Raw genomic sequence first — 27665 nt, forward strand, 5'->3', positions numbered from 1 at the left:
GGAAAGAATACAGGCCAAATTTAAAAGACCAAGAAGGGGAATGTTATGGAATTTCAACAACTCTGAAAACGTAAACAATGGAAACTCTCTTAAAGATGCTTCATGCCGGGCACGGCAGCTCACGCCTGAAATCCCAGCACTTTGGGAGGCCGAGGCCGAGGCGGGCGGATTACCTGAGGTCAGGAGTTCAAGACCAGCCTGTCCAACATGGTGAAACCCCGTCTCTACTAAAAATACAAAAATTACCCAGGCGTGGTGGCACATGCCTATAATCCCAGCTACGCAGAAGGCTGAGGCAAGAGAACTGCTTGAGCCCGGGAGGTGGAGGTTGCAGTGAGCCGAGATCGTGCCACTGTACTCCAGCCTGAATGAAAAAAAGATAAAAGATGCTTTATGTATTACTATTTGTCTGGGACTAGAATTTTGAGAGGCAAATCATTTGATCACGTAAAAATAGAAACTTTTACATCAAAGTGTGATAACCTTACTTACACATTGTTCCATACTTAGCTGGTTTTGTTTGCATCTTTCTGCAAACATTAAGAGGAGATGGATTTGATTCTTTTTTTTTTTTTGCTATGGTTCATGTAAACAGTTGAGACTGCTACATAAAGTAGCATTTGCCTCCTAAAAGTCTAGTCCCAAACAGTAATACTGTAGGTTAAAAGAAAGCCATTTTAAGACATGAAAGAATGCAGACAACTCCTGTCTCTTTAGAAGCTAAAGCAAGGAAGAAGCAGAGATTCCACAATTCAGCAACAGCCATGGCGAAGAGCCAGTCTCACTGGAGAAGCAGAGGGAAAGGCTTCCAGAGAACCAGGCTTAATTAAAGTATCACCCTTGGTACACATGTGTTCAGAAAATTACACAAGTGAAAACAGGAAGTAGTGAACAAGGAAATGCAATCATAGTATATATTACTGATGTCTGGCTCTACAATGAAAGGATTTTCAGTTCATTCCGTGACAGTGCTATAAACAATGATAGCCAATTAAAAAGAAGTAAAGGCCGGTCATGGTGGCTCATGCCTGTAATCCCAGCACTTTGGAAGGCCAAGGTGGGCGGATCACTTGAGGCCAGGAGTTCGAGACCAGCCTGGCTAACGTGGTGAACCCCCCCCATCTCTACTAAAAATACAAAAATTAGCTGGGTGTGGCAGCACAAGCCTGTAATCCCAGCTACGCGGGTGGCTGAGGCACAAGAATTGCTTGAACGTGGGAGGCGTGAGCTGAGATGGCACCACTACACTCCAGGCCTAGGTGACAGAGGTTATCTCAGATGCTATCTCAAAAAAAAAAAAAAAAATGGCATAACCTATCTATCTCTACAGTCTCCTAAAATAGTTGAGAGCTAAATCTCATCCACCACAATGGGAAGCCCATTGCTAATGACAAGCTGATTTTTTTTTTAATGGGGGCAGCTGGTTCAGTGGTATCTTTTGGTGATTTAAATGCCTGTGATCCTAGCACTCTGGGAAGCTGAGGCAGGAGAACTGCTTGAGGCCAGGAGTTCAAGACTAGCCTGGCCAACATAGACCCTGTTTCTGTTAATAAAAGTGGTCACCTCTGAGGGGTGGCAGTCAGGTCAGGCAGTGCAAGAGCTTTCCTATTAAAACTTTTAGTCTGATTTGATGTTTATAAATCTGCATTTATGACTTTTTTTTTCCTTTTTCTTATCAAAGTATTTCAGATACCTTCTATTCCGGCCAAAAGCACTCAAGCTAGGTCAGGAAGAGGCCCCAGCCCCTTAGATCCTCAGTCTGCCAGTTGGCTTCCCTAAGCGGCAGCTGGGGACAGAGAGCTCAGTGGGACTTCTGCTGACTCCCTGCTCCCCACACCTTAGGAGCAGGACCTAGACACAGTCAGACTGACTGGCGTTTTGACCATCAAGTTAGGTACGTTCACGGCCTAAGAAAAGCTTCTGGGATGCAGGGTCCGTGACTGCACCACACATGCACAAGGCGCTGCTGCTTCCACTCACATTTCTGGGCACTGGAGACCTGTGACCCTCCCTGCCACGGTGTGACTAGAGGCAAAACGACCAATTTCTTTAACCTAAAAGTCCAGAACCTGAGACCTGACAAGGAATCCTTTTGATTCCTGCTGCCAGAGGCCACCTGAGAAATGTGCGCCACCAGCGCTCTAAGCCTGGCTGGCATCAGAGTCGCTCAGGAAGCTTTACAGAAATTCAGATACCCAGGACAGTACACACCTACTGAACGGAACTGAATCTATGTATTTTTTTTTTTTCTGAGACACAGTCTTGCTCTGTCGCCCAGTCTGGAGTGCAGTGGTGTGATCTCGGTTCTCACTGCAACCTCCACCTCCCAGGTTCAAGCAATTCTCCTATCTCAGCCTCCCGCCACCACAGGTATTTTTAGTAGAGATGGGGTTTCACCATATTGGTTAGGCTGGTGTCGAACTCCTGACCTCAGGTAATCCACCCGCCTTGACCTCCCAAAATGCTGGGATTATAGGCATGAGCCACCATGCCCAGCCTGTATTTTTTAAAAGATGATTCTGATGGAACTGGCTCACAGACTGGCATCTGGGAACCACTGGTTTAGGTTCAGACTATTAGCAGATACAGCTTATTTTGTCAGCGTACAGACTTGCAGCAGAATATTTAAAACCGAGTGTGCCAGAAAATCTGCATTGTGTGGCTGCACCTCGGGTGCACATGTCCCGTAAGGCCTCCAACCCTGCAGGAAACCCCCCTACTCTTGGGGAAGATGGCAGCAAAGTTCACCTCACCTGATCACTCATGTCTCCAGACTCCCAGAGGGCAAACACCTTCTGCTCATCTGGGGAAGCAGCAGTCTGTGGGGGAAACTGACCAAGGCCCAGGTGTGAGTTGCTTCTCCATCTCTACCCCATGGATCCACTTGCTTGCCTCACCACTCCCTGTGTGCCCCAGCCCAGATGCAGGAACGTGAGTTCCAATCCCAGCCTTGGGCAGCCACAAACCTGCGCCTGTCACCTCACCATGGGGAGGAGGCCAGCACACCCCCCCAGGGCCTGACAGGGCTCCAGCAAGAGAAAGGGGGAGTGTGATGGGCCCAGTGAAATGCCCAGCTTCGAGTCTGCACATATCCTCCATACAGTGGGGAAGCTGCGTCTGTTTCCCCATCAGACTGGCACCAACTCAACTCTGCTTTAACACCCAGAGTCCTCCCTCCTGAAGACACCAACCCTGATGGAGGGGTGCCCCCTTCCCCATAACTCCTTTAGGGTACCCTGGGGATTCTTTTCAACTGCTTCCCACACGCACCGTGTCAGTGTGGGTTACAGGCACTGCCTGACTCCCAAGCAATCCAGGCCACTTTGTCCAAAGGTGGACCAGGACGAGTGTGACACAGGCCTGGGTCCTGGAGAGAAGGGGACAGGGAGGGGGTGTCTGGGATGGTAGTTTCCAGTCCTGGTTCCATCACACAAGTAGCAATAATGGTTACTACCAGTAAAAGCCCTGTGAGGCCTCCAGTACACACTCGAATTTAAGCATTAGAAACGGGAGGTAGTACGTGGGGAAAAGTAAGCTCAGAGAGATTTAGCTCACAGTCCATGGTCACACAGCTAGTAAGCAGCAGAACCAGGAGTTCAAGTCAAGTCCTCGATCTGTTCTCTTGCCCTGGACCTCAGCTCCCTCACGTAGAACACAGAAGTGGCTGGGATCTGAGGTCTCTTACATCTTGGATGTGATTACGATACAGTCTCCTTGTCAGGATGGCAAGGAGAGCGTTACAGCTAGGGCCATGGTGCCTCCTGAAGACGCCAGTCCCACCCCAAAGCAACATGGACAGAGGGGGTCCGGAAGGAGCGGTGGGGGTGTCTGAGGGTGGCCATGTCCCACCCCTCACCTCTGTCCACTCCAGCGGCCCAAAACAACCTTGCTAATGTCAGGCAGGTGTCCTCCCTGGCCTGGCCCAGCTCATGAAGGTGAGCTTGTGGAAATCCAGACCCATGTGCTGGGTGGGTAGGAGCCCAAACCCCGCCAGTACCTCCCACAGGGGGCTGCCTGCCAGCAGGGCCAATCCCCTGAGACAGCCTAGGTGCCACAGGGCCTCCTGTCCTAGTTTCTATTCCTCATATACAGGGATGGGCTTTGGCCTCAGATCATCACCCAAGGCTGCAGGCGCTCCTGACCTTGGCAATGAAAAACATCAGTGCTTTCTTAGAGACCACCACAGCCCCACCTCACCCCATTTTGCTGCCAGGTCTGGGCACAGCCTTGTGGAAAAGGAGCATGGGAAAGGTATGCCTCAGGCAGCACCTGGCACTCTCCATCATCAGCGCAGGGAAACAGTCCCCAGCACACACTCTGCTCCTCCCTGTCAGGGCCCCTCCCAGTTATGGAAAAGCAGCCCATGGGGAAGGGGGCAGGAGGCTTGCAATACCACACTCAAGGCCCGGCACTGCAAGTGCTGGGAGCACAGCGCTGAGCTGGTCAGCTTGCTTCTGATGCACAGGGAGGCCGCCAGGACCCAGCCCAAGCTCCAAGCTGGGGTGCTGGCACAGCTGTGGGGAAGCAGCTCATCTTAGCTGAGCACAAAGGATTCAAAACTCCAGGCCACTACACTGAGGTCCAAATTCCAGCTCTACTACCTCCTAGGTAGCGACCTTTAAACGTACATTTCATTCCTTGGAGCCTCAGTTTCTTCATCTGCAGATTGCAAAGAAGATCAAACGATCTTAGAAGTTAAATCATTCCAAACAATGGCAAAGCTAGTAGGAAACCGTCAGGCGTTCTTGGTGGAGGACAGGGTGAGAAACCAGGCAGAGGCCCTGTTTCACTAGGCCCTGCGGCAGGCTAGACAATAGGCCGGGCCTTCAGACACCGTATGTAGCCCCTACCACAATCCTGTGACATAAAACCCAACATGATCCCACTTCATGAGGACAGAGCCTCGGAGAAGCTGACTTGCCCATGTCACACCTAGGCCCACATGAGAGCAAATGCTCACCAGGCATGGCCTCCCGTGTCCCCACGTGGCCTCCCAACAGCTGGTTCTCCCCACCTCCATCCCCCATCCCCCGGGCAGGCAGGGCTCAGGCCCTTCACCAGGTGAGCCGACTTCTCCCCACAGCTCCTTTCTGCGCAGGTGCCCTCCCGAGAGGCCGCAGGCAGCCCCTTTACCCGCCTATCCCAGCAGCGTGGGCTCTACTTACAGGCACCAGTATCTGCTTGCAACCAGCGGCCAGCACCGTGTCCTGCAGCATGCGGTCCGAGATGCCGCTGAAGAGTGTGTGGCCAGGGGGCAGGCTGGCCAAGTGCAGGTTGAAGAGGCGCTTGAGTTCGCTCAGCGTGAGCACAAACTGTCTCTGAAAGGTGGCCTCCACGAAGGCCCTCAGTTCCCGAGCCACAGGGGTGCTGGCGCAGCCCGGGGGCGGGTGCCCATTGAAGCTGTCCGTGCCTGCAGCCCGCCCGGGAGGCAGCCCGTTGGCCAGCTTGCTGTGGAGGCCGCTGGGGGAAGTGTCCATGGGCTCCTCCTCCTCCGCCTCCTGCTCGTCGTCCTCCTCGCCCTCCTCGCTCACCGGCTCCTCCTTGATCCGCACACCGGGCGGGACCGCAGGCGCCCGCAGCTGCTCCTTCCGCCGCTGCAGCTCCCGCTCCAGCAACGCATGGTTCTGCTGGGCCTTGGTTTTGGCTACTTGGATCCGCTGGTCCCCAGAGACCAGCCCAGCAGGCCCTGCGGGGAGGGAGGCAGCACTGCTCAGGAAGGCACAGGGATGGGAAGCCAAAGGCCCAGCAGGGGACCGTGGGGCTGAAGCGAGTGGCCCGTCCTGGTCTCATCCCCAACCTTTCTCGGCAATCAGCCGCCCCATCAGTGAAGTGAAAACTGTCCAAATGAGCCGAGAGTCATGCGGGAATGCGTGCTGCTGAGTTCCTCCCCCGAGCATCTCTTCCTGGCCCGCTTGTTGACCCAAGGGGGTGAGTGGGCCTCAGAGGCCTGGAACCCAGACCCAGCCCTGGAATCCGCAAGCCTCCATCCCTGAGGCTTGCTGCTGGGCAAGCGACCAGCTGCGGTCTGTGGGTGGCGGGAAAGGAAGGAGGGAGGAGGGTGGAGGGTGGAGGGTGGAAGGTGGAAGGTGGAGGGTGGACAGTGAGAGCCCTCCACCCTCTCCAGGCCTGGGCCTGACAAGCTCTAGCACAGCAGCCCTTCCCGAGCCGCAGTGAGGAGCCGGGGCCGCCCAGCCCAAAGCCCCTCACACACCTGACTGTGCATCCGGCTTCTTTGGCATGGTTTCCTTTACAAGATTATAGACTTTTTCCAGTCTGAAAAGAAGAGTAACCCCATTAACTTTAAACCACGTCCCCTACCATCTGCTTCACAAGAGAAACAACCACCCCTTAGGCCCCAGGACGTGCTGGTTACTGACAACAGCGCGGGCTTGGAGCTCGGTCAGCCCTACTGGGTCCCTCTTCTGGCAGTGCACGGCCCCACGACCACCCCGACCCCATCAGTCTCCTGCCAATACCCCTCTGGCCCCCAGGCCCGGGCTCTTGCTCCTGACTGCTCCCTCTCTCCATCACATCCCTCTTCCCTGAGCCCTCAGAGTACAACCGCCCTGATGAGCAGGTACTGACTGTGTGTCCCGTGCTGAAAGGACGGTGGGATCAGCCAGCAATGCCTATCAGCCTGGGGCAGGAGCGTGGGGGAGGAGTGTGGTGCCACGGACCCCCACCTGCCCTTCATACACAGATCCAGCCCAACTGTGCTCTCCCCAGACGTGGGGTTTCAAGAGGCTGCTCGGATCCGCCCTGATAGTGCTCTCCGGGATGTGGGGTTGCTGGGATCACCGGGCTGCCCCTCCCCAGCCCCAGGTGCTTACTTGGCCTGGATACCCGTCCACAGCATGTGCTGCCGCTGGACCACATCTGGGTGCTTCTTGATGAACTCCCCGTCGTAAGGCAGAATGAACTCCCAGCCTTTGTTGATCCTCACCACAGCCATGTGCTCCAGGAAGTCCTTCACATCCTCCGCGCAGAGCTGGAGGGTAGGGGGCCCAGGGTGAGAGGCACAGCCAGCCCCCTCCCCTCCAGCAGCAGCCTGGGCCTTAGACCACAAAAACACCACTTACTTTGGTCACCGTTGCCACCTCTTTCCTAACCACCCAGCGGCTCTGCGTGAACTTCCACATCTGAGGGAGAAGAAGCAGCACGTTCTGGGGGCAGCCACAGACTGCTTCCAGGACTGTCCCGGGAACTCACCTGGCAGGCCTGGGAGCCAGAGCTTGGGACAGACCTGGGCTCCTGGCCTTGACTCTTCCCAGCAGTGTGGCCTCAGGCAGTCCCTTCACTCTGCACCTCCCTCCTTTTCTCTTCCATAAAGGAGCTCCAGGCCCATCTCTTCCAGGGGGACCATGAGACCACCTACCCCACCTAGACCACAGCGCTCCCTGGGGTGGGAGATGCCCTGCCCGGCTCCCAGGATACAGTGAGGACTCGGGCTGGGAGGGGCTGCCACAGACACTCGCGCTCTGCATAGGTGGCACTTCACAGTGGTAGCTGCTAATGGCTGGTGGGAGGCCGCCCATCCTTCCAGAAGCTCTCAGCCCCCTGCAGCCTCTACTCTGCCTCAACAGGTCTCCTGCACTCTGATTAAATTTGTGGGGTGACTGGGAGAGGTAAGGGTGGCTGGCTGAGAGACACAGGGAATGGATGACTATCACCTATGCTAACGTAGACTGGACCACACCCCCTCCCAAGCCCCCAGTTCTGACAGTGTCTACACACTGGAGTGGGGCGGGCAGGGGCAGCTGGGGACAAATGGCACTTTATCTGGGAAGGCAAGCCTGGGAGTGGTGATCGTGCATGCTGACCCCTAGGAGCAAAGACGCTGCTCAGGCACCAGGACACCGACTGCCCAGAGGAGTTGGGGAGGCTCCTTCGGGAAGAGAAGAGGCAGATGCTTCCTTCAGCTTAAGGGCTGCCTTGTGACTGGGACGGCATACCAGCACGCCGAGGGCTGCGGGACAGCTCCTGGAGGACATGCTTCAGCCAGCACCAAGCCTAGGAAGACTGTGGCTCCCAGCTGCATGGAGTTCCAGGCCTTGAGAGGGAGGCCACGGGTGGGGTGATGGGAAGGGAGACACCAGCTCAGGAGTCCCAAACTCCAGGGACAGGCACAAGGGAGGCAAAGGCACCCTGGGACTGTGGTGAACTGGGGACCACTAGCACCCTGTGGGGAAGTGGCCCCAGGGGTGTCAGGCAGTCCGATTACCCTTGACAGCTAGACATCTGGTTTGCATCAAAATTTCAATTTATAAAATCTGACAACCAAGGCAGTATTTCTAAACCACCACTCAGGCCGAATGAAACGTGCTTCTTGACCCACCCCAACTGTGCTAGAGAACCGGAAGGTTCTTTCGAGCCTGAGACTCCAGGCTTCTGAGGGGAAGGAGGAGAAAAGCAGAGGCCAGGGCCTCCTCACACACCCGCCTCCAACTGGAGCCTCTGCCAGGCCCAGGTCTTCAGAAGCTCTGCACCGCTGCCCCCCTCTTCCCACGCCCCCACCGTGGGTCCAGAGAACCCAAGGTACTTACAACGAAGTCTCGGCCCCGGCAGAGCACCTCGGCAGGCACACCGCTGTGAGGGCTGGACGAGTCCTTGGGGTATAGGATGTCACTGCCAATGCAGGTGAGGGTGGCAGGTCAGTCCCTGTCCTGAGTCCCTTCTACTGCTGCCCCTCCCAGCCGAGTCCCAGCCCACGACTCTTTCCAACGTGGGCTGGGTACAGGCCTGATCCCCAAGAGCTCCCCTCAGGAGCCACATCTGTGAACACACACCTGGGAAAGAAGCACCCCCCTACCCCACACACCCCACCAAGCGTTCTTCCTCTTATTATTCCTCAACCCACCACGCACACCAGCCTCATCCTAAGCCCCCTGCACGTTCAGGGAGAGGTCACGGGCTCAGAGACAGACAAGGTGAGGAACAGCCCGGGACCTCAAGGAGCCCAGGACTCTGGAAGACAACTGGTCCCTGCACGCGACACCAAGAGAACCAGGGATGAAGCCATCCGCAAGCCCTTGGCCACCTGCTGAAAGGGGCAGGTGGGCATGAACCGAGGTCAGAGGCAGGGGAGGCGTGTTAGCCCTTGGAGAGAACAGGCCCAGCACTCAAGGCTCAGGGAACTTCAGGGGAAAGGCCGGGGCCTTGGACAGCAGGACACGAGAATCTCCAGAGCATAGCCCTGACCCAGCTCCAGCCGCAGGCCCTGCAACCCGGCTCAACCCCCGCCATGGCGCCTGTGCTCTGACTGCCGCTCCCTCACTGCCAGGCCCTCCTTTTCCCCCTGCCTCAGGTCCACGTGGCAACCAACCGTCACTCATCCTGCAAGGCCACACTCTGGGGACACAGACTCTGCCGATGTGGCTCATCACTGCCACCACAGCGAAGGTACCTACTAAGTGGGTGCTGATCGAACAAGCCTGGTCCGTGCCGTGATCTCTGCATTCAGGGAGCGCAACTGTAACAGCCCCCATTCCCAGGGGCAGTGTCTGAATGAGAGCCCGGTCCACGGCACAGGATGAGCAGTCTAGCCATAGTGACTGAATGAAGGCATGGATTTTGCGTTGTCTCCTCACAGGGACACACAGGACCCTCACCCAGGGTCCCCTGACGTGGCAGCATGGGCAGCAGCAGAGTAGGACTTACAGAGGTGCCAGGGCAGGTGGAATGCCCACAGTCCCCAAGTCCCTACCTTCCAGTCCCCAGGACAGGGCGAAACTAAAAGGGGCAGCACCTCCAGGGGACACATGCAGTGCTAGGTGCAGAGCCCAGGGCTGAGCCATGAGGCTTGGGTTCTAACCAGGCTCTGCGACTGCCTTGCTGCTAGACTTTTGGCAAGTCCCATGCCTCTCTGGGCCAGTGTCCTCAGGTGTGTGACGGGAGGACCCCTCTTGGCTTTCATTCATTCGTGGTGTAAATATACACAGGTGGTCCCATGTAACACGCAATGCACCATGGCAAAGGCCTTGCACAATGAAAACGTGTAACAAAGGACAACAGCTGCAAGGTGCTGACAAACTGTGCTGGGCGTCTGTGGAGCAGTGCAAGGGCGCCACCACGTGGCAGTAACACGAATATACTCTACGACTATGAGATGAGCTTTTGGCACTGTATTTTCTTAAAATGTGCAACATTTCACATTTTGTCACATTGCTCACCTTAAACTACACTACTTAAAAAGTGAGTTATTAATGCAATTTATACTACATCATTTAGAATCAATATAATTCAAGTAAAACGTAGCCACATTATTTACCAAGAGTCTGCATTGGTAATAACCAGGCGGGTACTGGGGACATAAAGCAAAAGTCAAAACAGACATCCCTATCCTAATCCCTTGAAACTGATGGTCTCGTGGAGGCCGCACATGGTCTAGGGGAGGATTCGCAGGAGAAGAGAAACTACTGAAAGGCATCAAGCCACACGCTCCAGACCTGTGATCCCCAGCGGAGTATGTAAAAAATTCACACTGAGACACATCTAAATGAACCCGTAGAAAGCCAAAAACAAAGAGAAATTCCTAAAAGCAGCCAGAGGAAAACAAAGGCAGACGGCCTTCAAAGGAATAAGAATGAAACTGCCAACAAAAACAATGAAGTCAGAACACAACAAAATCATACCAACGCGTGGAAAGGAAAATAACCACCAAGCTAGAATTCTAGAACAAAGGTGAAACAGACGTTTCCACACACACAAAAACCAAGGAAATGCATCACCAACAGACCCACATTAAAGGAAATACTATAGCATTCTTTAGGCACAAGGAAATGATCCCAGATAGAAACTCAGAGATGCAGAAAGGAATGATGACTAAATTATAAACATGTGAGTGAAAAATATTGATTGACTGGATACAGTAATGTCTTATGGGGCTGAAAATAGAGAAAGAATTAAAATACCCCAGGCTGGGCGCGGTAGCTCACGCCTGTAATCCCAGCACTTTGGGAGGCCGAGGCGGGTGCATCACCTGAGGTCAAGAGTTCAAGACCAGCCTGGCCAACATAGCAAAACCCCGCCTCTACTTAAAAATACAAAAATTAGCCGGGCATGGTGCCACTCGCCTATAATCGCAGCTACTTGGGAGGCGGAGGCAGGAGAATCGCTTGAACCCAAGAGGCAGTGAGCTGAGACTGTACCATTGCACTCCAGCCTGGGCAACAGAGCGAGACTATCTCAAAAAATAAAATATAAAATATACCAATCCTGTGCTCTCTTCGGCAGCACATATACTAAAACTGGAACAATAGAAAAGATCGGCAAATTAAAAAGGTAAAAAATTAAAAAAAAAAAAATACACACACACACACACACACACACACACACCAATCCAGCAGTGTATAAGTAGGAAGGAGGATAGATATAAAATATTCTAAGATCTCTGAATAGTCTGGAATGGGGTAAAAAGCAGCAAGTAACATTCAAATGTGTTAAGTCATGAATGCAAGCTGAAAACTGTAGGGTAATCAATATATGAGCCCAAACAGCATAACTTCCAAGTTAGCAGGAAAAAACAGAAACAGAAATGAATCCAGCAGATGGTAAGAATGATATAAAAATCCCATGTAGGCAGGACAAAGGGTACTATAGGGTGACTATAATCAAGAACAATTTATTATAAATTTCAAATAGCTAGAAAAGTGAGGTTTGAATGTGCCCAACACAAAAATGAGAAATGTTTGAGGGGGCAGATATGTTAATTGCCCTGATTTGATCATTACATTGTATACATACGTATTTAGATTTCACACTGCCCCCATAAATATGTACATTATGTGTTAATTTTAAAAATGTTTAAATGCAGCCGGGCGCAGTGGCTCACGCCTGTAATCCCAGCACTTTGGGAAGCTGAGGTGGGCAGATCACGAGGTCAGGAGATCGAGACCATCCTGGCTAACACGGTGAAACCTCATCTTTACTAAAAATATAACGGTGACTCACACCTATAATCCTGACACATTGGGAGGTCAAGGTGGGTGGATCACTTGAGGTCAGGATTCGAGACCAGCCTGGCCAACATGGTGAAACCCGTGTCTACTAAAAATGCAAAAATTAGCCGGGCATGGTGGCATGCACCTGTAAACCCAGCTACTCAGGAGGCTGAGGCAGGAGAATCGCTTGGACCTGGGAGACAGAGGTTACAGTGAGCCAAGATTGCACCACTGCATGCCAGCCTGGGCAAGAGTGAAACTCTGCCTCAAGGAAAAAAATAAAATAAAATAATAAAAAATAGAAAACACAACTTACCTCTTCACCACCCAGTTCCCTTGGACCAACATCGCCACCTTCTGGATGCCCCGCAGAACAGCCACGGAATCAATGGAGGGGCCCAGGAGGCTCATCAAGTTGGCAAAAGGCATGACCTTCACTGAGGAGGACGCAGGAGACACATCAGACAAGGAAGAGGCGCCAGGCCCTTCCCTCCCCTCCAAGAGTCTGCATAGCTTCAAGTTCATGTAATACCCCCAGAATGTGATAACTAACAGTAATGACACCCATCATAGCCAACAGCTGACACTCTCAGGCTGCTCACTGCATGCCAGGCACTGGGCATCTCATGGAATCCAAGGATTCTATGAAGTGCCCCTTGAGGAAGACTGAGGGGTGCCTCAGGAGGAAGGGCATATTACTACTCAGACCTAGAAAGGCTTCAAAACTCACCCATGATCTCTTGACTAGGAAGTGGCAGAGCCAGGAAGTGAACCCAAGCCACCTGGCTCCAGTTGGTGCCCTCAATCACTGTGGTCTGCTGGCCTCAGTTCCTGCCCAAGTGAGCCCTGGGCAGGGCCCAGGGAAAGTTCAAAATTTGGCTGGGCGCGGTGGCTCACGCCTATAATTACAGTACTTTGGGAGGCTGAGGCAGGCGGATCACTTGAGGCCAGGAGTTTGAGACTAGCCTGGCCAACAAGGCGAAACCCCATTTCTACTAAAAATACAAAAATTAGGTGGGTGTTGTGGTGGGCACCTATAGTCCCAGCTACTCCGGAGGTTGAGGCATGAGAATTGCTTGAACCCAGGAGGCGGAAGTTGCAGTGAGTCGAGATTGTGCCACTGCACTCCAGACTGGGCAACAGAGCAAGACTGTCTCAAAAAAAAAAAGTTCCAAGTCCTCCGCAGGAAGGCAGCCTGCAATCCCGGGCATATCACGGAGCTCCCCTCTTCTCCTTAGACTCCCAAGAGCTCATGGTGGCATCTCAAAGGACGAGCCCAGGATCTGGGGCTCCATTCTGAGCTCAAGGATCAGGTCTGTTGTTCACCAGCCACGGGTGCCCTAAAGGTTCTGGCTCTCATGAGTCCTTTGAGAAAAGGAGACCAGTCCTTATGGTGCCAGGTCTGGTGAGGGTATCCAGAAGCAGTGCCAGTGAAGACACTGTCATGAAAATGACTCTGAGCCAGCACAGTGAGTGGTGTCTGCTTGTAGGCCCAGCCACCTGGGAGGCTGAGGCAGGAGGATCACTTTCGCCCAGGAGTTACACAGCAAAACCCCACGTCTCTCTTTTTTTTTTTTAAAAAAAAAAAGCCCCTAATCCATGTTCACCTGCAAGGCCCTGTACTTTAGAAGTCTCCTCTCCGATTCCTCACATTGGTCCCCAGGAGCTATCATTAGTCTCTTTTCTCTTTTCACAGAAAAACAAACAAAGCTTCCGAAAGGTTAGTGACCTGCCCAAGAGCACGACAGACAAGTGGCAAGCATGGCACGGGAACCCAAGCCCGCCTGTGGGGGCCAGACGCACTACTGTCCTGCATTCACGGGAACCCTGAGCCCACCTGCAGGGGCCGGCCGCACTGCCGTTCCACATTCACAGGAACCCTGAGCCCGTCTGCGGGGGCCGGCCACACTACTGTCCCGCATTCACAGGAACCCTGAGCCTGCCTGCGGGGGCTGGACACACTACTGTCCTGCATTCACAGGAACCCCGAGCCCGTCTGCAGGGGCCGGCAGCACTGCCGTCCTGCATTATCTTTCCAGACACGGATACAGCTGCAAAGCTGAGCAGGCTGTGGGCAGCAGGGGCCTCTGGCCTTGCCCCCTGGTCCTCGCTGTCCCACAGAGTCCATTCCTCAGGAGCCACTGGGACTGGGGCCCCTGGGAGGGTAGGGGATGGGCACCCACCATTCTTCATCAGGATCTTGATCTGATCAGCCAGGGGCAGCGTGCGCAGCTGGGCCATGGACAGGACGTTGCTGGGGGCCACAGGCTTGTCTCTGGGGAAAGCAGAGCAGGCGGGTTAGAGGCGGCCCGCCCAGAAAGGGAGAGGGTGTCCGGCCGCTTCTACTCACTTCTCCTCCTCCTGGCTGGGCGGCATCAGCATCATCAGGTACTCACTGCAGGGACACGGCAGGGGCACAGGCTCAGGGCTGAGCCAGGCTGGACCCTCCTCACCAGCCGCCTAGGTGAGGGTCTGGGGAGGGGGTGCCGACAGCCCACCCCTGCCTTCCCCTGGCAGCCCTGAGCCCCTACAGAAAAGGGGACCATCTCTTTCCAGGCCCACCCTCCTGGCCTTCTCCAGGGGACCATGGGCTCCACCCTCATGCTAGAGGAGGGGCCACAGTCCTCGGGGAGGATCCACACCAAGGACCCTCGGGGACCCTGGGTGGGCATCCAGCTTGCATGCTGGCCCAGCCCATCCCACCTGGGTGACTTGACGAGCTCCGTGTTCTCCACTCCGCTCGAGCCGGGGCACAGCAGGTACTGGCGCTCATGCTCAGAGCGACTGTCCTGTTGGAGGAGGGCAGGGTGTGAGAGGAGCCTCAGCTGATGGCCCTGGCCTGGCCCTCTCCCCCAAGGCCTCCCCTGTCTTCCACTCCATGGCCAGCCACAGGACCACATCCAACCTCCTGAGCACAGCCCCCAAGGCCTCTGACATGGCCTTAGCCACTCATCTTCCTGGCCTTATGACCAGCCCAGCCCCAGCCCTCAAGCCTCAATGCCTTGTCTATAACACAGGCACACCACCAGCAATGACAAAATGATGGCTAACATTCACTGAGCATCTAGGATGAGGTGGACTCTGTTCCACTGACTGTAAATATACTAACCTATCTCATCTTCAAAATAACTTGGCAAGGTAGGTACTATTATTACTACTCTCATTTTATAAATAAGAAAACTGAGGCTCAGAGAGGTTAGGTAACATGCCCAAGGTCACACAGGAAGAAACAGCAGTGTCCAGAAGTTCGACCCCGAGTCTAAGGGTCTGTCAACACAAATCTCTTCCAAGAAGGTCCCAGAGAAATCAGGAGTTGTTCCTCACCCCAGAAAATATTGGGAGCCCTGGCCCATGGTGTCTTTGGAAGCTTCCCTCACTCAGTAATAGTTTCAAGGGTTAGGTTCTAAGGTCAGTGCACCAGGGCCAAGTGGTCATGGCTCACGCCTGCAATCCCAACACTTAGGGAGCCTGAGGCGGGCAGATCACTTGAAGTCAGGAGTTCAAGACCAGCCTGGCCAACATGGCAAAACCCTGTCTCTACTAAAAAAACAAAAACAAAAAAAATTAGCACGTGCCTGTAGTCCCAGCTACCTGGGAGGATGAGGCAGAAGAATCACTTGAACCCGGGAGGTGGAGGTTGCAGTGAGCCGAGATTGAGCCACTGCACTCCAGCCTGGGTGACAGAATGAGACTGTCTCAATAAATAAATAAATAAATAAAAATAAAAGTAAAGAAAGTCAGCGTACCAGATGAAAACCGAGTATAGTAAAACAAATCCCCCCGGGCAGGTGTGCTGGGAACTCTGGGGCAACAGCACACGGCCGACTCTCTAGGGCAGAACCGGAGACCGCGTCTGGCCTGCGGTTAGGGCCTGGGCTACAGCGAAAATATGTCACCAGGCACCAGCCCCACTGCAAGCCCAGCAAGATGCCCAGGCCCAGGGGCCAAACCCCACCCAGGGAACCAAGGACTCACATCTTTTTCTCTGGCTCCCCTGGGGCCCATGCTAAGTGGCTCGGCTACAGTGAAGTGTCAACTGTCCACAGGACTCGATTCTCTCTCTGTGGCTATGACTCATGAATCTGACTTAAGTTCAAGGTGAGACATGGAGGCCACACCATGACCCTTCCGGGCACCGGGGTATTTCCCCCCGGGCCCCACGAAGCCCGGCTCACCCTCACTCACCCTCAGGCCATAGTAATGCAGATGGACCCAGGGCTCCTCCGCATGCTTCTTCTGCAGGAACTCGTAGGACTGCACACGGCGCTGGCGGGCCTGCTCTGACTCGGGCCGGGAGAACCGCACCTGCGGCGGGAAGCGGAAGAGGTCATACCCTCGAGCCTGTGACCCTTGCTGGGCTGCGTCTCAGCCCCTGCCAGGAGACCAGAGAACTCCGTATCAGGGTTTTCCACTCTCCCTTCCTTTCCTAGCACGGGTCGTTTAAATTCCGTTCCAACCGTGTCACTCCCAGAGCTGCCTGCACACGGCAGGGAGCAGCTTATACTTGCTCGTGCCTTTCCAGCCCAGAGGCTTGAGGGGGATTACAGAGTCCCAGGTATGAGAGCGGGCAGAGTCCTTAAAGCACACAGGCCCAGGACGCCTTTTCTAAGTCCCCCAGAGCAGACGGGAGTTTCTAAGGTCCTAATAAGCTACGGAGAGAAGAGGATGAGCTCCCTGCGCCACCTCCATGTCCGGTATGCTGGTGTTCCCCAGTCCTCAAGGACATCCAAACACTCACCACTCTGTAGCCATACCTGTGTATCATCATTCTACGTGTAGCAGTTTTCTTTTGGTACTACTCATTTTAATCTAAATACGCTTAAATAGGGAAAACTTTACAAACCATAAATGGAAGGTTAAGATTCTTTGAAAAATCTTTAAAATTCAGGAGTAACTATTAAAACAGAAACTATTCATCTGTGCCCCAGAAAGAGGATAGAATCACAGTTAATTGACTTTGGCGCTGTTAAGATACGGGTTTCATGGCAGAGCTGGTCTGCGGGTTCTCGGGGCCCCTGGCCCCAGCTTCCTGCTCCCAGGTGATTCCAGCCAAGCCCCAGGCACACATCTCCTGGATCCAGCCAGGGCTTCCGTCTTGTGTACAGTTGGGACAAGTCAGGTTGTTCCCTCCAGGTAGCCCAGCAAGAAGGCTCAAAAGCATGGACCCTGTTTGTTCCACCTGCTTTCTGCGAAGACCCACTACCCCTTGGGTCTGTGGTCCTGCTGCTGCCCAGGCAGAACCCTCCTCCTCCAGGGGCCAGGGCTCACCGTGATCTGCTTAACATCATCTTCCGCCTCATCCTGTGAAGAGTCCCCTGCTGCAAGAGAGACAAGCCACTGACTGCAGTCCTGGGGAGCCTCCACTTCCCTTCTCTCAACCCCACCCACCAGGGAAGCCTCAGGAGGCCAGGGTGCCGGGAATTCTCCTCGCAGAAGGAGCTGCCTAAGCCGGTGGTTCTCAGTCGGGGATAGTTTTGCCCCTTTACCCCGGGGATACTGGGCAATGTGACATTTTTGATTGTCATGACTGTGGGGTGGGTGCTTCTGGCATCTAGTAGGTAGAGGCCAAGGATCCTGCTAAACATCCTATCATCCCATCCCTCTTTCCAGGACCAAGCCATCCCACTAGGATGAAGGCAGACAGGCAGCAGGGCTGGGGATCCCGGGCTCACCCTCATTGGCTGCCTCCCTCTCCCGGTGCTTGGCGTCAGCCTTATCCAGGTAGGAGAAGCTGGGCCGCAGCTGCAGGATGCCATGTAAAGGTGTCAGGTGGAGCTCACCTGGCGGAGGAAGAAGGGCTTGGACCCAACTCTAGACACCTGCCCAGTTTGGCTCAAGGGAGTCACCAAGTCCCCTGAAGACCTAGGCCCACCATCAAACCGCCTCCCATTCCCACTGCAGCCCCCAATCCTAGAGTCTTGGGACCACCAGGCCAGGGACCATCCCCAACTCCACCTGACCCTGCTGGACACAGCAAGCACACAGCCCAGACTAGGACAGGAACCTGGACTCTTCTGTTCCAACCCACTTCCTTCAGTCCCACCTCCTAGCCCGGTTCCACACCCCTCTCCCCAGCTGCTTGCTTTGCCACACTAGGCAAATTCACCCTGCCGTTTACCCTCCAGGCCTCAGCCAGATCACCCTTACTGTCCCACCCCACACACCTGGATTTCCTCTCTTTATCCTCTACCTCTTCCTGCCAAAATCCCACCCGTTCCAGTAGGAAGTCCACTAGTGCCACTGTGGCTGGGGAAGACGCCCTGCTGGAACTAGGTGGAGTGTCCACATGGCCTCTGATAAAGACGATGACTTTCCCTCCCACTGCAAGGGATGTGGCTTTCAAGAATCACACGCTTGAGACATGGGTTCTAAATAGAACATGAGAGTTATATGACACTCCTTTTGATCCTATCCCGTTTTGTTTCCTAAGTGTTCAGATTAGTTTCGTTCATTGCTTTTGAGACTAAATACTTAAGCACTTTGTACTTTTTTTGTTGGAGACGGAGTCTTGCTCTGTCACCCAGGCCAGAGTGAGCCATGATCTTGGCTCACTACAACCTCCACCTCCCCGGTTCAAGTGATTCCCCTGCCTCAGCCTCCCAAGTAGCTGGGACTACAGGTGTGTGCCACCATGCCCGGCTAAATTTTTTTGTATTTTAGTAGAGACGGTGTTTCACCATGTTGGCCAGGATGGTCTCGATCTCCTGACCTCGTGATCTGCCCGTCTCGGCCTCCCAAAGTCCTGGGATTACAGGTGTGAGCCACTGCACCCGGCCGCACCTTGTACTTTTTACCAGCTTTGGGACAAGACTCATGTACCATACAGTCTCCTCATTTAAAGCATACAAATCAATGTATTTTTTTTTTTGAGATGGAGTCTCACTCTATTGCCCAGGATGTTCAGTGGTGCAATCTCAGCTCACTGCAACCTCCGCTTCCTGAGTTCAAGCTATTCTCCTGCCTAAGTCTCCTGCGTAACTGGGATTACAGGCAGGTACCACCATGCCTGGCTAATTTTTTGTATTTTTAGTAGAGATGAGATTTTACCATGTTGGCCAGGCTGGTCTCGAACTCCTGACCTCAGGTGATCTGCCCACTTCAGCCTCCCAAAGTGCTGGGATTATAGGCATGAGCCACCACTCCCGGCCATAATTCAATGTATTTTAACATATTCACAAAGCTGTGCAGCCAGCACAATCAATTTTAGAACATTCTCATCACCATAAAAAGAACCGGGCAATCCCCACTCCACTCTCCCACTAGTCCCTGGTAGCCACTAATCTACTTTCTGCCTCTGTGGATTTGCCTGTTTTGGACATTTCACGTACAGCCACACATCACTTAATAATGGGGATATGTTCTAAAAAATTCATCGTTAGATGATTTCATCATTGTGCAAACATCGCAGAGTGCACTTATACAAACCCAGACAGCAGAGCCTACTACATGCCTCGGCTCTATGGTATGGCCTGTTGCTCCCAGGTTACACACTGTACAGCACGCTACTCCCCTGAATACTGTAGGCAGTTGTACCAGAATGGTATTTGTGATCTAAATATATCTAGGCTGGGTGCAGTGGCTCATATCTGTAATCCCAGCACTTTGGGAGGTAGAGGCTGGAGGATCACTTGAGCCCAGGAGCTTGAGACCAGCCTGGGCAATATAGCCAGACCCCATCTCAACAAAATTCTTTTAAAAAAATTAGCCAGATGTGGTGGCACGGCCTGTAGTCCTAGCTACTCAGGAGACTGAGGGAAGGCGATTGCTTGAGCCCAGGAGATAGAGGCTGCAGTGAGCTATGATCACCACTGTACTCCAGCCTGGGTGACAGAGTGAGACCCAGTCTCCAAAAAAATTAAAAAATTCAAACAAACAAACAAACAAAAACCACACAAAGAAAAAGACCCAAAAATCCCTAAACATAAAAAAGGTACAGTAAAAGTATAGTATAAAAGACTAAAAACAGCTTATAGGACTGAGGCTGCTCTGGGTGAGAGTGAGTGGCGAGTGAATATGAAGGCCTATGACATTACTACACGCTACTGTAGACTTCATAAAGACTGCACACTTAGGCTACACTAAACTTATAAAAAAAACAGGCTGGGCACAGTGGCTCATGCCTATAATCCCAGCACTTTGGGAGGCCGAGGTGGGTGGATCACGTGAGGTCAGGAGTTCGAGACCAGCCTGGCCAACATGGCAAAAACCCTGTCTCTACTAAAAATACAAAATTAGCTGGGAGTGGTGGCCTGCACCTGTAGTCCCAGCTACTCGGGAGTCTGACACAGGAGAATTGCTTGAAACCGGCAGGCAGAGGTTTCAGTGAGCCAAGATTGAGCCACTGCATACCAACCTGGGCAACAGAGTGAGACTCCCTCTAAAAAAAATACATAAATAAATTTATGAAAAATATATCTTTTTTTTTTTTTTTTGAGACGGAGCCTTGCTCTGCCGCCCAGGCTGGAGTGCAGTGGCCAGATCTCAGCTCACTGCAAGCTCCGCCTCCTGGGTTCACGCCATTCTCCTGCCTCAGCCTCCCGAGTAGCTGGGACTACAGGCGCCCGCCACCTCGCCCGGCTAGTTTTTTGTATTTTTTAGTAGAGACGGGGTATCACTGTGTCAGCCAGGATGGTCTCGATCTCCTGACCTTGTGATCCGCCCGTCTCGGCCTCCCAAAGTGCTGGGATTACAGGCGTGAGCCACCGTGCCTGGCCAATATATCTTTATTATATATGCTTTTTTCAAGACAGAGTCTTGCTCTATTGCCCAGGCTGGAGTGCAGTGGTGGAATCTCAGCTTACTGCAACCTCCGCCTCCCAGGGTCAAGCAATCCTCCCACCTCAGCTTCCTCAGTAGCTAGGACTAAGGGGTATGCCACCATGCCCAGCTAATGTTTGTATTTTTGGTAGAGAAGGGATTTTACTATGTTGCCCAGGCTGGTCGGGAACTCCTGGGCTCAAGCAATCTGCCTGCCTCAGCCTCCCAAAGCGTTGGGATTACAGGAAAGAGGCACCACGCCCAGCTATATGCTTTTACCTTGTTTTTGTTTTTTTGGGTTTTTTTAAACTTTTTAAACTTTCTACTAAAAACTAAGACACAGGCTGGGCGTGGTGGCTCACACCTGTAATCCCAGCACTTTGGGAGGCCGAGGTGGGGGGATCACCTGAGGTCAGGAGTTTGAGATCAGCCTGGCCAACGTGGCAGAATCCCATCTCTACTAAAAATACAAAAATTAGCCAGGTGTGGTGGTGCGTGCCTGTAATCCCAGCTATTTGGAAGGCTGAGGCAGGAGAATTGCTTGAACCCAGGAGGCGGAGGTTGCAGTGACCTGAGATTGTGCCACTGCACTCTAGCCTAGGCGACAGAGCGAGACACTGTCTCAAAACAAAAGAAACAAACAAAAAACTAAGACACAAACATACGAGTTAGCCTAGGCCTACACAAGGTCAGGCTCATTAAGATATCACTAGGTGAGCCACTTCTTCAGCTCCATTATAACCTTTTGGGACCACCGTTGAGTATGTGGTTGGTCGCTGACTGAGACAGAAGCACACAGCGCGTAGCTGCGAGTGAGGAAGCCCGTGGCTTCTTTCACTTAGCACCATGTTCTCAAGGTTCATCTGCGTGGTAGCATCGGTGCTTCATTCTTTTCCGTGGTCAAATAACATCCATTGCGTGAATGGACCACATTCTGTTTCTCCATGAATCCAGCGGATGGGCATCTGGGTTGTTTCACATTTTGGCTATCATGAAGATGCTACTGTGAACACCTGTGTATGGTTTTGTGTGGACACATGTTTTCATTTCTTTTGGATAGATGCTGCCTAGGAATGGAATTGCTCTGTCATAAGCTTTGTATTTAAAGACAAAATTCTGTCCCCAAACTTATATTATGCTACTTGTATGTATCTGTGTCCCGGGAGGACAAATGAACTTGGAGCCCCATCTAGTCAGGCAGTGTCCAACCAGCAGGCCCCAAAGGTGGCCACTTCCAATCCCCTGACAATGTGTCATTTCTGTTATTTCCACACCTGCCCGGCTCCTGCAGGTGTCTAGCTTTCAGGGCAGGTGGGAGATGGACACCAGGCTGGGGAGGTTCTCTCCCTGCCCAGCCCCCACAACGCCATGTCCCCACCATGGGACGCCCAGCCCCGGGTACCTTGCCTGTAGAGTGCAGCGGCATAACGGGATGTGTTACTGGTGGTCTGGGAAGAGCAGAAGGTCTGTTTGTCCATCAGCTTCCTGGAGCACAGGGAGAAGCAACATCACAGGGGAAGGCAGCTCTGAGCCAGGGCCTGTGGCCACAGCGCACTCCACCCCCCAGACACCTTCTGAAGTGCCACAGTCAGGGACCAAGGCCGCAGGGTAGCCTACGCGGGTCTCAGGAGCGGAGCCTGGGGATGAGAAAATCCATGGCCTTGTTTGTAGACCAAGAGACGAGGAGTGGGCGGGGGCTCTGGGACCAGTTAGCTCAGGGAGGGTCGGGTCTGAGACAGGACCAGCCCTCCAAAGGCTGGGACGCTGGTGGGGAGCCCAGTGACGGGGCAAAGGGGGTCAATGTCTTTAAGGTCTTTGGGAGGCTCCTGTGTGAACACAGGGAAACCGGACAGGCTTGGGGCCGGGAACTCACGAGGAATACGTGCTGGTCTCGTCGGCGCAGGCCCCGTCCACGTTCAGCGCGATCTGCTCTCCTTTGCTGCGGCAGTAGTTGGGGTTCAGGGTGTCGATGGCCATCTCAAGCTCTACCTGGAAGCACCAAGCATCCCCGCCAGCTATGAGGACCCCAAGGCACGGCTCCCCAAGGGACACCCCAACCCCACCATGGCTACCTCCTGACCAGGTCCCTGCCCAGAAGCGGGACTGACACATGTCCACAAGGGCCCCTGGACTTCAGTCCATACCAAGGGCCACAAACCCAAATTCCAACAAAAATGTCACAATTTTTTTTTTTTTTTTTGTGGGAGGAAGTGGACAGTCCAGTAATCTTGTTTGTCCTCTACTTCACTCCCAAGGGTCTAAATTAGGTGCCAACACTGAAAAATCAAGAGATTTCTCACAAAAATCCTTATTTCCCACTTCTCTTGAAAAGCCAGCAGAACTGGCAATACCAGGATGGCACTTCCATGTGGCTGCAGGAGCTAGAGTTGCAGACCCTCCATGGACAGACGCTAGATTCTCTTCCTATCAGACCTACTCCATGTTCACTCGCCTGCCGCCATCATACCCTGGGAACCTAAGCTCACATCTGGTCCCATCCTCTAATTCCTCAGCCTTGTGCCTCCCTGACCTCTCTGGAGCTGCCCTGTCTTTCCGGACACTTTCCTTCTTCAGCTTTCAAGGCCCTGGGAGCTGCAGGTTCTCCTAATTCTCCAGTGGCCCCTTCTCGGAGCTTCTCGCCTCCACCGGCTCCCACCCTCATCACCCTTTCTTCCCGCCCCCACTGCCCTCAGCGGGCGGCCCCACCTTCTGCTGCTTGGGCTTGATCTTGGCTGAGAGGTGCGGAATGTCATCGTAGGTCATCGAGGCTGGACGCACAGGGTACTGGGGAGGGGAAGGGAGCCATTAACTCCACCCCGCCCAGCCCTGCCCAGAGCTGGGCCCCGCCCAAGAATCAACAGCTATCTCCAAACCCATCCCAAGCAGAGACCGGCCTTACCCTACCACAAGGGTACCAGCTACCCAGCTCCACCATGAGGCACCCCTGCCAGTCTCCACCTGTAGCCCTATTCTCATCAGCTCCCCCCGGCCTCCCTCCAAACGGCCACTGCAGGACGTCTCTGACTTCCAAGGGACATGCCTACACACAGGAACCCAAACCAGCACGCTGCTGCTCCAGGAACCCGCAGAGGGTGAGGATGGGGGTCCAGGGCCTAACTACCAGTGGACAGGCCATCTAGGGAGAGGCGGATGAACAAAAGAAGTCCACGAGGAAGCAAAGAGCGAAAGCAACACTAGCACGTGCTGCTCACTGCTGAGGCCAGACGACAGGCAGGTGGAAATTCGTGATCCCATTCTCTCTCCTTATCCAGTTATGTGAGCTTCTTCACAAGATACTGAAGAAGGGAGCCAGGCAGCCATGGCCCGCTCTTATCTTTTTTTTTTTTTTGAGACAGAGTCTCGGCTGGAGTGCAGTGGCCGGATCTCAGCTCGGAGGAGGAAACAGAGCCGATGGCAGCACAGGGCTTGGCACTCTGGACACACAGGGGTCACTGGCACCTCCACCATCACTTTGCAGCCAGTCAAAGAAGCAGGGTGAGCAGGCACACAGCATAGGCTCCATTCCCATGGCCCATAAGGGTGACACCCCCGGGAGTGGAGGCCAGGCCCTCCCAGCACAGGCTTGCAGCATCGCTGCCATGGTGCGCCCCAGGCCCCCGTGCCCGTGAGGGCCTCCCTGTGCCTCACATTCTCATGTGCATCATGGGATATGAACACTGACTCTAATGTGGAAATGAAACATGGGGCAGAGCAGCCCAGCAGTTTAGCCTCAAAAAGCTAAACGCAGACCCAGCAATTCTGCCAGGCATATACCTGGAAGAAATGAGAATTCACGTTCACGTAAAAACTTCTATGTGAATGTCCACAGTAGCATTATTTATAATAGCCAAAACGTAGAAAAAACCCAAACACCCATCAGCTGACGAATGGATAAACAAATGTGGTCTACCCATACAATGGAACATTATTCATCAATAAAAGATCAAATATTGGCTGGGAACGGTGGCTAACACCTGTAATCCCAGCACTATGGGAGGCCGAGGCAGGCAGATCACGAGGTCAAGAGTTCGAGACCAGGCTGGTCAACATAGTGAAACACCATCTCTACTAAAATTACAAAATTAGCTGGGCTTGTGGCACGTGCCTGTAGTCCCAGTTACTCAGGAGGCTGAGGCAGGAGAATTGCTTGAACCTGGGAGGCAGAGGCTGTGGTGAGCTGCAGTCAAGCCACTGCACTCCAGCCTGGGCAACAGAGCAAGACTCCATCTCAAAAAAAAAAAAAAAAAAAAAAAGATGAAATATTGATGCAGGCTATAGCTACCATGTGGATGAGCCCTGAAAACATCATGCAAAGTGAGAGCAGTCAATCACAGGAGGCCACATATTGCATGATTCCAGCTATGTGAACAGAACAGGCAAATCCACAGACAGAAAATAAGGGGAATAGATGCCTGGGGTTGGAGGTGGGAATGGGGGGCACATGGGGACTAATTGCTAATAGGTGTGGGGTTCCTTTAAAGGGGTACAAAACTGTGCCAAAATAGACTGTGGCACTGGTTGCACAGCCCCATGAATAGACTAAAATCCATTGCATTACACACTGAAATGGGGAAATTGTATGGTGTGTAAATTCTATCTCAATATATCGGTTATAAAACACAATAATCACCACCATAGGGTTATTGTGGGGTTAAAGAGGTAACTTAGGTAAATTCTTTCAACAGTCTGCATATGGTCAATGCTCAATACATGTTGGCCACTATGACAAGCTGCTGGCCCAGCAGCAAGGGGAGGGGGCAGAGGTAGCAACCCAGGGCCCTCACAGCTGGCAGGACTGAGGGCTCACAGATGCTGCCACGGAGCTGCCCCTTGGAGCCTCCACAACAGCGGCCATCATCACCGGCATTAACGCTCTGCCAGGTGGCATCCTAAACACTTCACTGTGGGCTCAGTCCGTCCTCCCGGGGACCCTATGAGACAGGCATTATTACCATCACCACTCTGCCAGTGAGGAAACTGAGGCACAGAAGGATTAAGAAATGTGCCCACGGTCTCGCAGCTACGGTGTGATGGAGTTGGATCTCAATCCGGTCTGACCCCAGAGCCCCAGCTTTAACTGCTGCACCCTTCTGCCTCTCCTGTGTCCCTTCGGTTTTCCCGTCTTTGAAATGAGACCAATATTAACCCACCCGTGAAAGCAAAGAGACCCCATGACACTCTCCACACCGAGAACCCTAGCTGAGGTTTCCCATTGCTTCCTGCCCATGTTCCTGAGTCCACACCACCCATCCACACCTGCTTTTCCCCTCTTTACCTTCAAGTCCCATAATTACCTGAAATAGATACAGCTTTTCTGCCAGACTCTTGGCCAAGTACACGTCGATCTGGGAAGAAGGGAAGATGACTTAACTGGGAGACTGGACACAGTGCGGACCTCCCGGGGCTGTGCCGGCACTTCCAGCTTCAGTGAGGGGTAGTGGCTCAGGGAGGCAGTTTGGGGAAGGAGGAACTAGCTCAGCTCATGCTAAAAGCAAGGGGATCCAAGGCTGCACACTGGGTATATTCAGGAATCCCTCCAGAAAGCTCCCAGGGGAACCAGGGCAAGAGTTCACCTGGCACCCCCACCCAAGTTCATAATCCCCCAGTAAGCACACATCTTCCCTGGGGCTGCACTGATTGGGAAACGTCCTGGAGCCTGGGCAAATGCTCTTCTGAGAGGCAGGCAGGCGAGGGCTCACCTATGCCTGTGCCTCCTGGCTGGGCCCTCCACCTGCCCCTCCTGGACAGGCCTATCACCCTGTCTTAGGGGGTCTGCCCTTCATGACTGATGGCTTCGCTTCCTGTCTTCCCAACACTAACCACCCCCACCCCGCCATGCAACAGTTTACCTTCCTGCTTCCTAGCTCCTCCTATGAACCACATTCTCTCCTGCCCCTGGGCCTTTGCACACGCTTTTCCCTGCATCTACAGAGCCCTTCACACATGCCTCCCCTGAGCCTTGATTGCTTGCTCCTCCAAGGAGTTGGTTGAGGCATGACTTGGGCAGGAAGCATTCCAGGGTCCCTGGCTGCAGAGGGCGCTGCCTCTGTCCTCAGAGTCCCTTGGACTCTTCTGTCCCATCACCACCCCCGTATTGTAACTCCTGCTACTGCAGTGTAGATGCAGCTTAAATGCATCTAAATAACCCAAATCTAATAACTTAGCAACATCCCCCAAGCAAGGAAAAACCACCTCTATTCATCTCCGAGGACCTTCTCCTTGCCCCTGCCCTTCCCACTGGAGGTCAGGCTCTGCATATAGGGAGGCTGAAGGCAGATGCAGTTACTTTTTGCCTTTTGCCCTCCAAAGGTCTAAGTCCTGGGTTAAAAGGATTCTGAAATGTGAGTTTGACTATAAACAGCTTTCTCTAAGAAGGGAAACCTGGGCCAGGCATGGTGGCTCATGCCCGTAATGCCTGCACTTTGGGAGGCCAAGGTGGGTGATCACTTGAGGTCAGGAGATCGAGACCAGCCTGGTTATCATGGTGAAATCCTGTCTCTACTAAAAATACAAAAATTAGCCAGGCATGGTGGCGGGTGCCTGTAATCCCAGCTACTCAGGAGGCTGAGGCACAAGAATCATTTGAACCCGGAGGCAGAGGCTGCGGTGAGCCAAGATCACACTACTGCACTCCAGCCTGGGCAACAGAGTGAGACTCCATCTCAAAAAAAAAAAATCGACCGGGTGCGGTGGCTCAAGCCTGTAATCCCAGCACTTTGGGAGGCCGAGGCGGGTGGATCACGAGGTCAGGAGATCGAGACCATCCTGGCTAACATGGTGAAACCCCGTCTCTACTAAAAATACAAAAAACTAGCCGGGCATGGTGGCGGGCGCCTGTAGTCCCAGCTACTCGGAGGCTGAGGCGGGAGAATGGTGTGAACCCGGCAGGTGGAGCTTGCAGTGAGCCGAGATCGCGCCACTGCACTCCAGCCTGGGCGACAGAGCGAGACTCCGTCTCAAAAAAAAAAA

The 27665-nt window shown here is 53.4% G+C and overlaps 1 protein-coding gene across 6 annotated transcripts in view; it reads right to left on the reverse strand.

Annotated features, from left to right (window-relative positions):
- Positions 1–27665, reverse strand: part of POLR3E (RNA polymerase III subunit E) — a 37401-nt gene that overhangs the window by 3008 nt on the left and 6728 nt on the right. For 4 of the 6 annotated variants that reach the window (XM_025370335.1, XM_025370334.1, XM_025370336.1 and 1 more), the window contains 17 exons: positions 25991–26041; positions 23403–23480; positions 22570–22685; positions 22099–22181; positions 17612–17719; positions 17208–17257; positions 16125–16244; positions 14643–14728; positions 14290–14334; positions 14123–14214; positions 12256–12376; positions 8544–8625; positions 7080–7139; positions 6831–6988; positions 6212–6273; positions 5166–5686; positions 2754–2831 (listed from right to left, as the gene is read on the reverse strand). In XM_025370335.1, the coding sequence (XP_025226120.1) occupies positions 2754–2831; positions 5166–5686; positions 6212–6273; positions 6831–6988; positions 7080–7139; positions 8544–8625; positions 12256–12376; positions 14123–14214; positions 14290–14334; positions 14643–14728; positions 16125–16244; positions 17208–17257; positions 17612–17719; positions 22099–22181; positions 22570–22685; positions 23403–23480; positions 25991–26041 (1911 nt within the window). The remainder of the gene's footprint in view (positions 1–2753; positions 2832–5165; positions 5687–6211; positions 6274–6830; positions 6989–7079; positions 7140–8543; positions 8626–12255; positions 12377–14122; positions 14215–14289; positions 14335–14642; positions 14729–16124; positions 16245–17207; positions 17258–17611; positions 17720–22098; positions 22182–22569; positions 22686–23402; positions 23481–25990; positions 26042–27665) is intronic. The other 2 variants (XM_025370339.1, XM_025370337.1) reach the window with 2 other exon arrangements.

Source organism: Theropithecus gelada, chromosome 20, assembly GCF_003255815.1.
Source record: "Theropithecus gelada isolate Dixy chromosome 20, Tgel_1.0, whole genome shotgun sequence".
NCBI classification, from domain to species: Eukaryota; Metazoa; Chordata; class Mammalia; order Primates; family Cercopithecidae; genus Theropithecus; species Theropithecus gelada.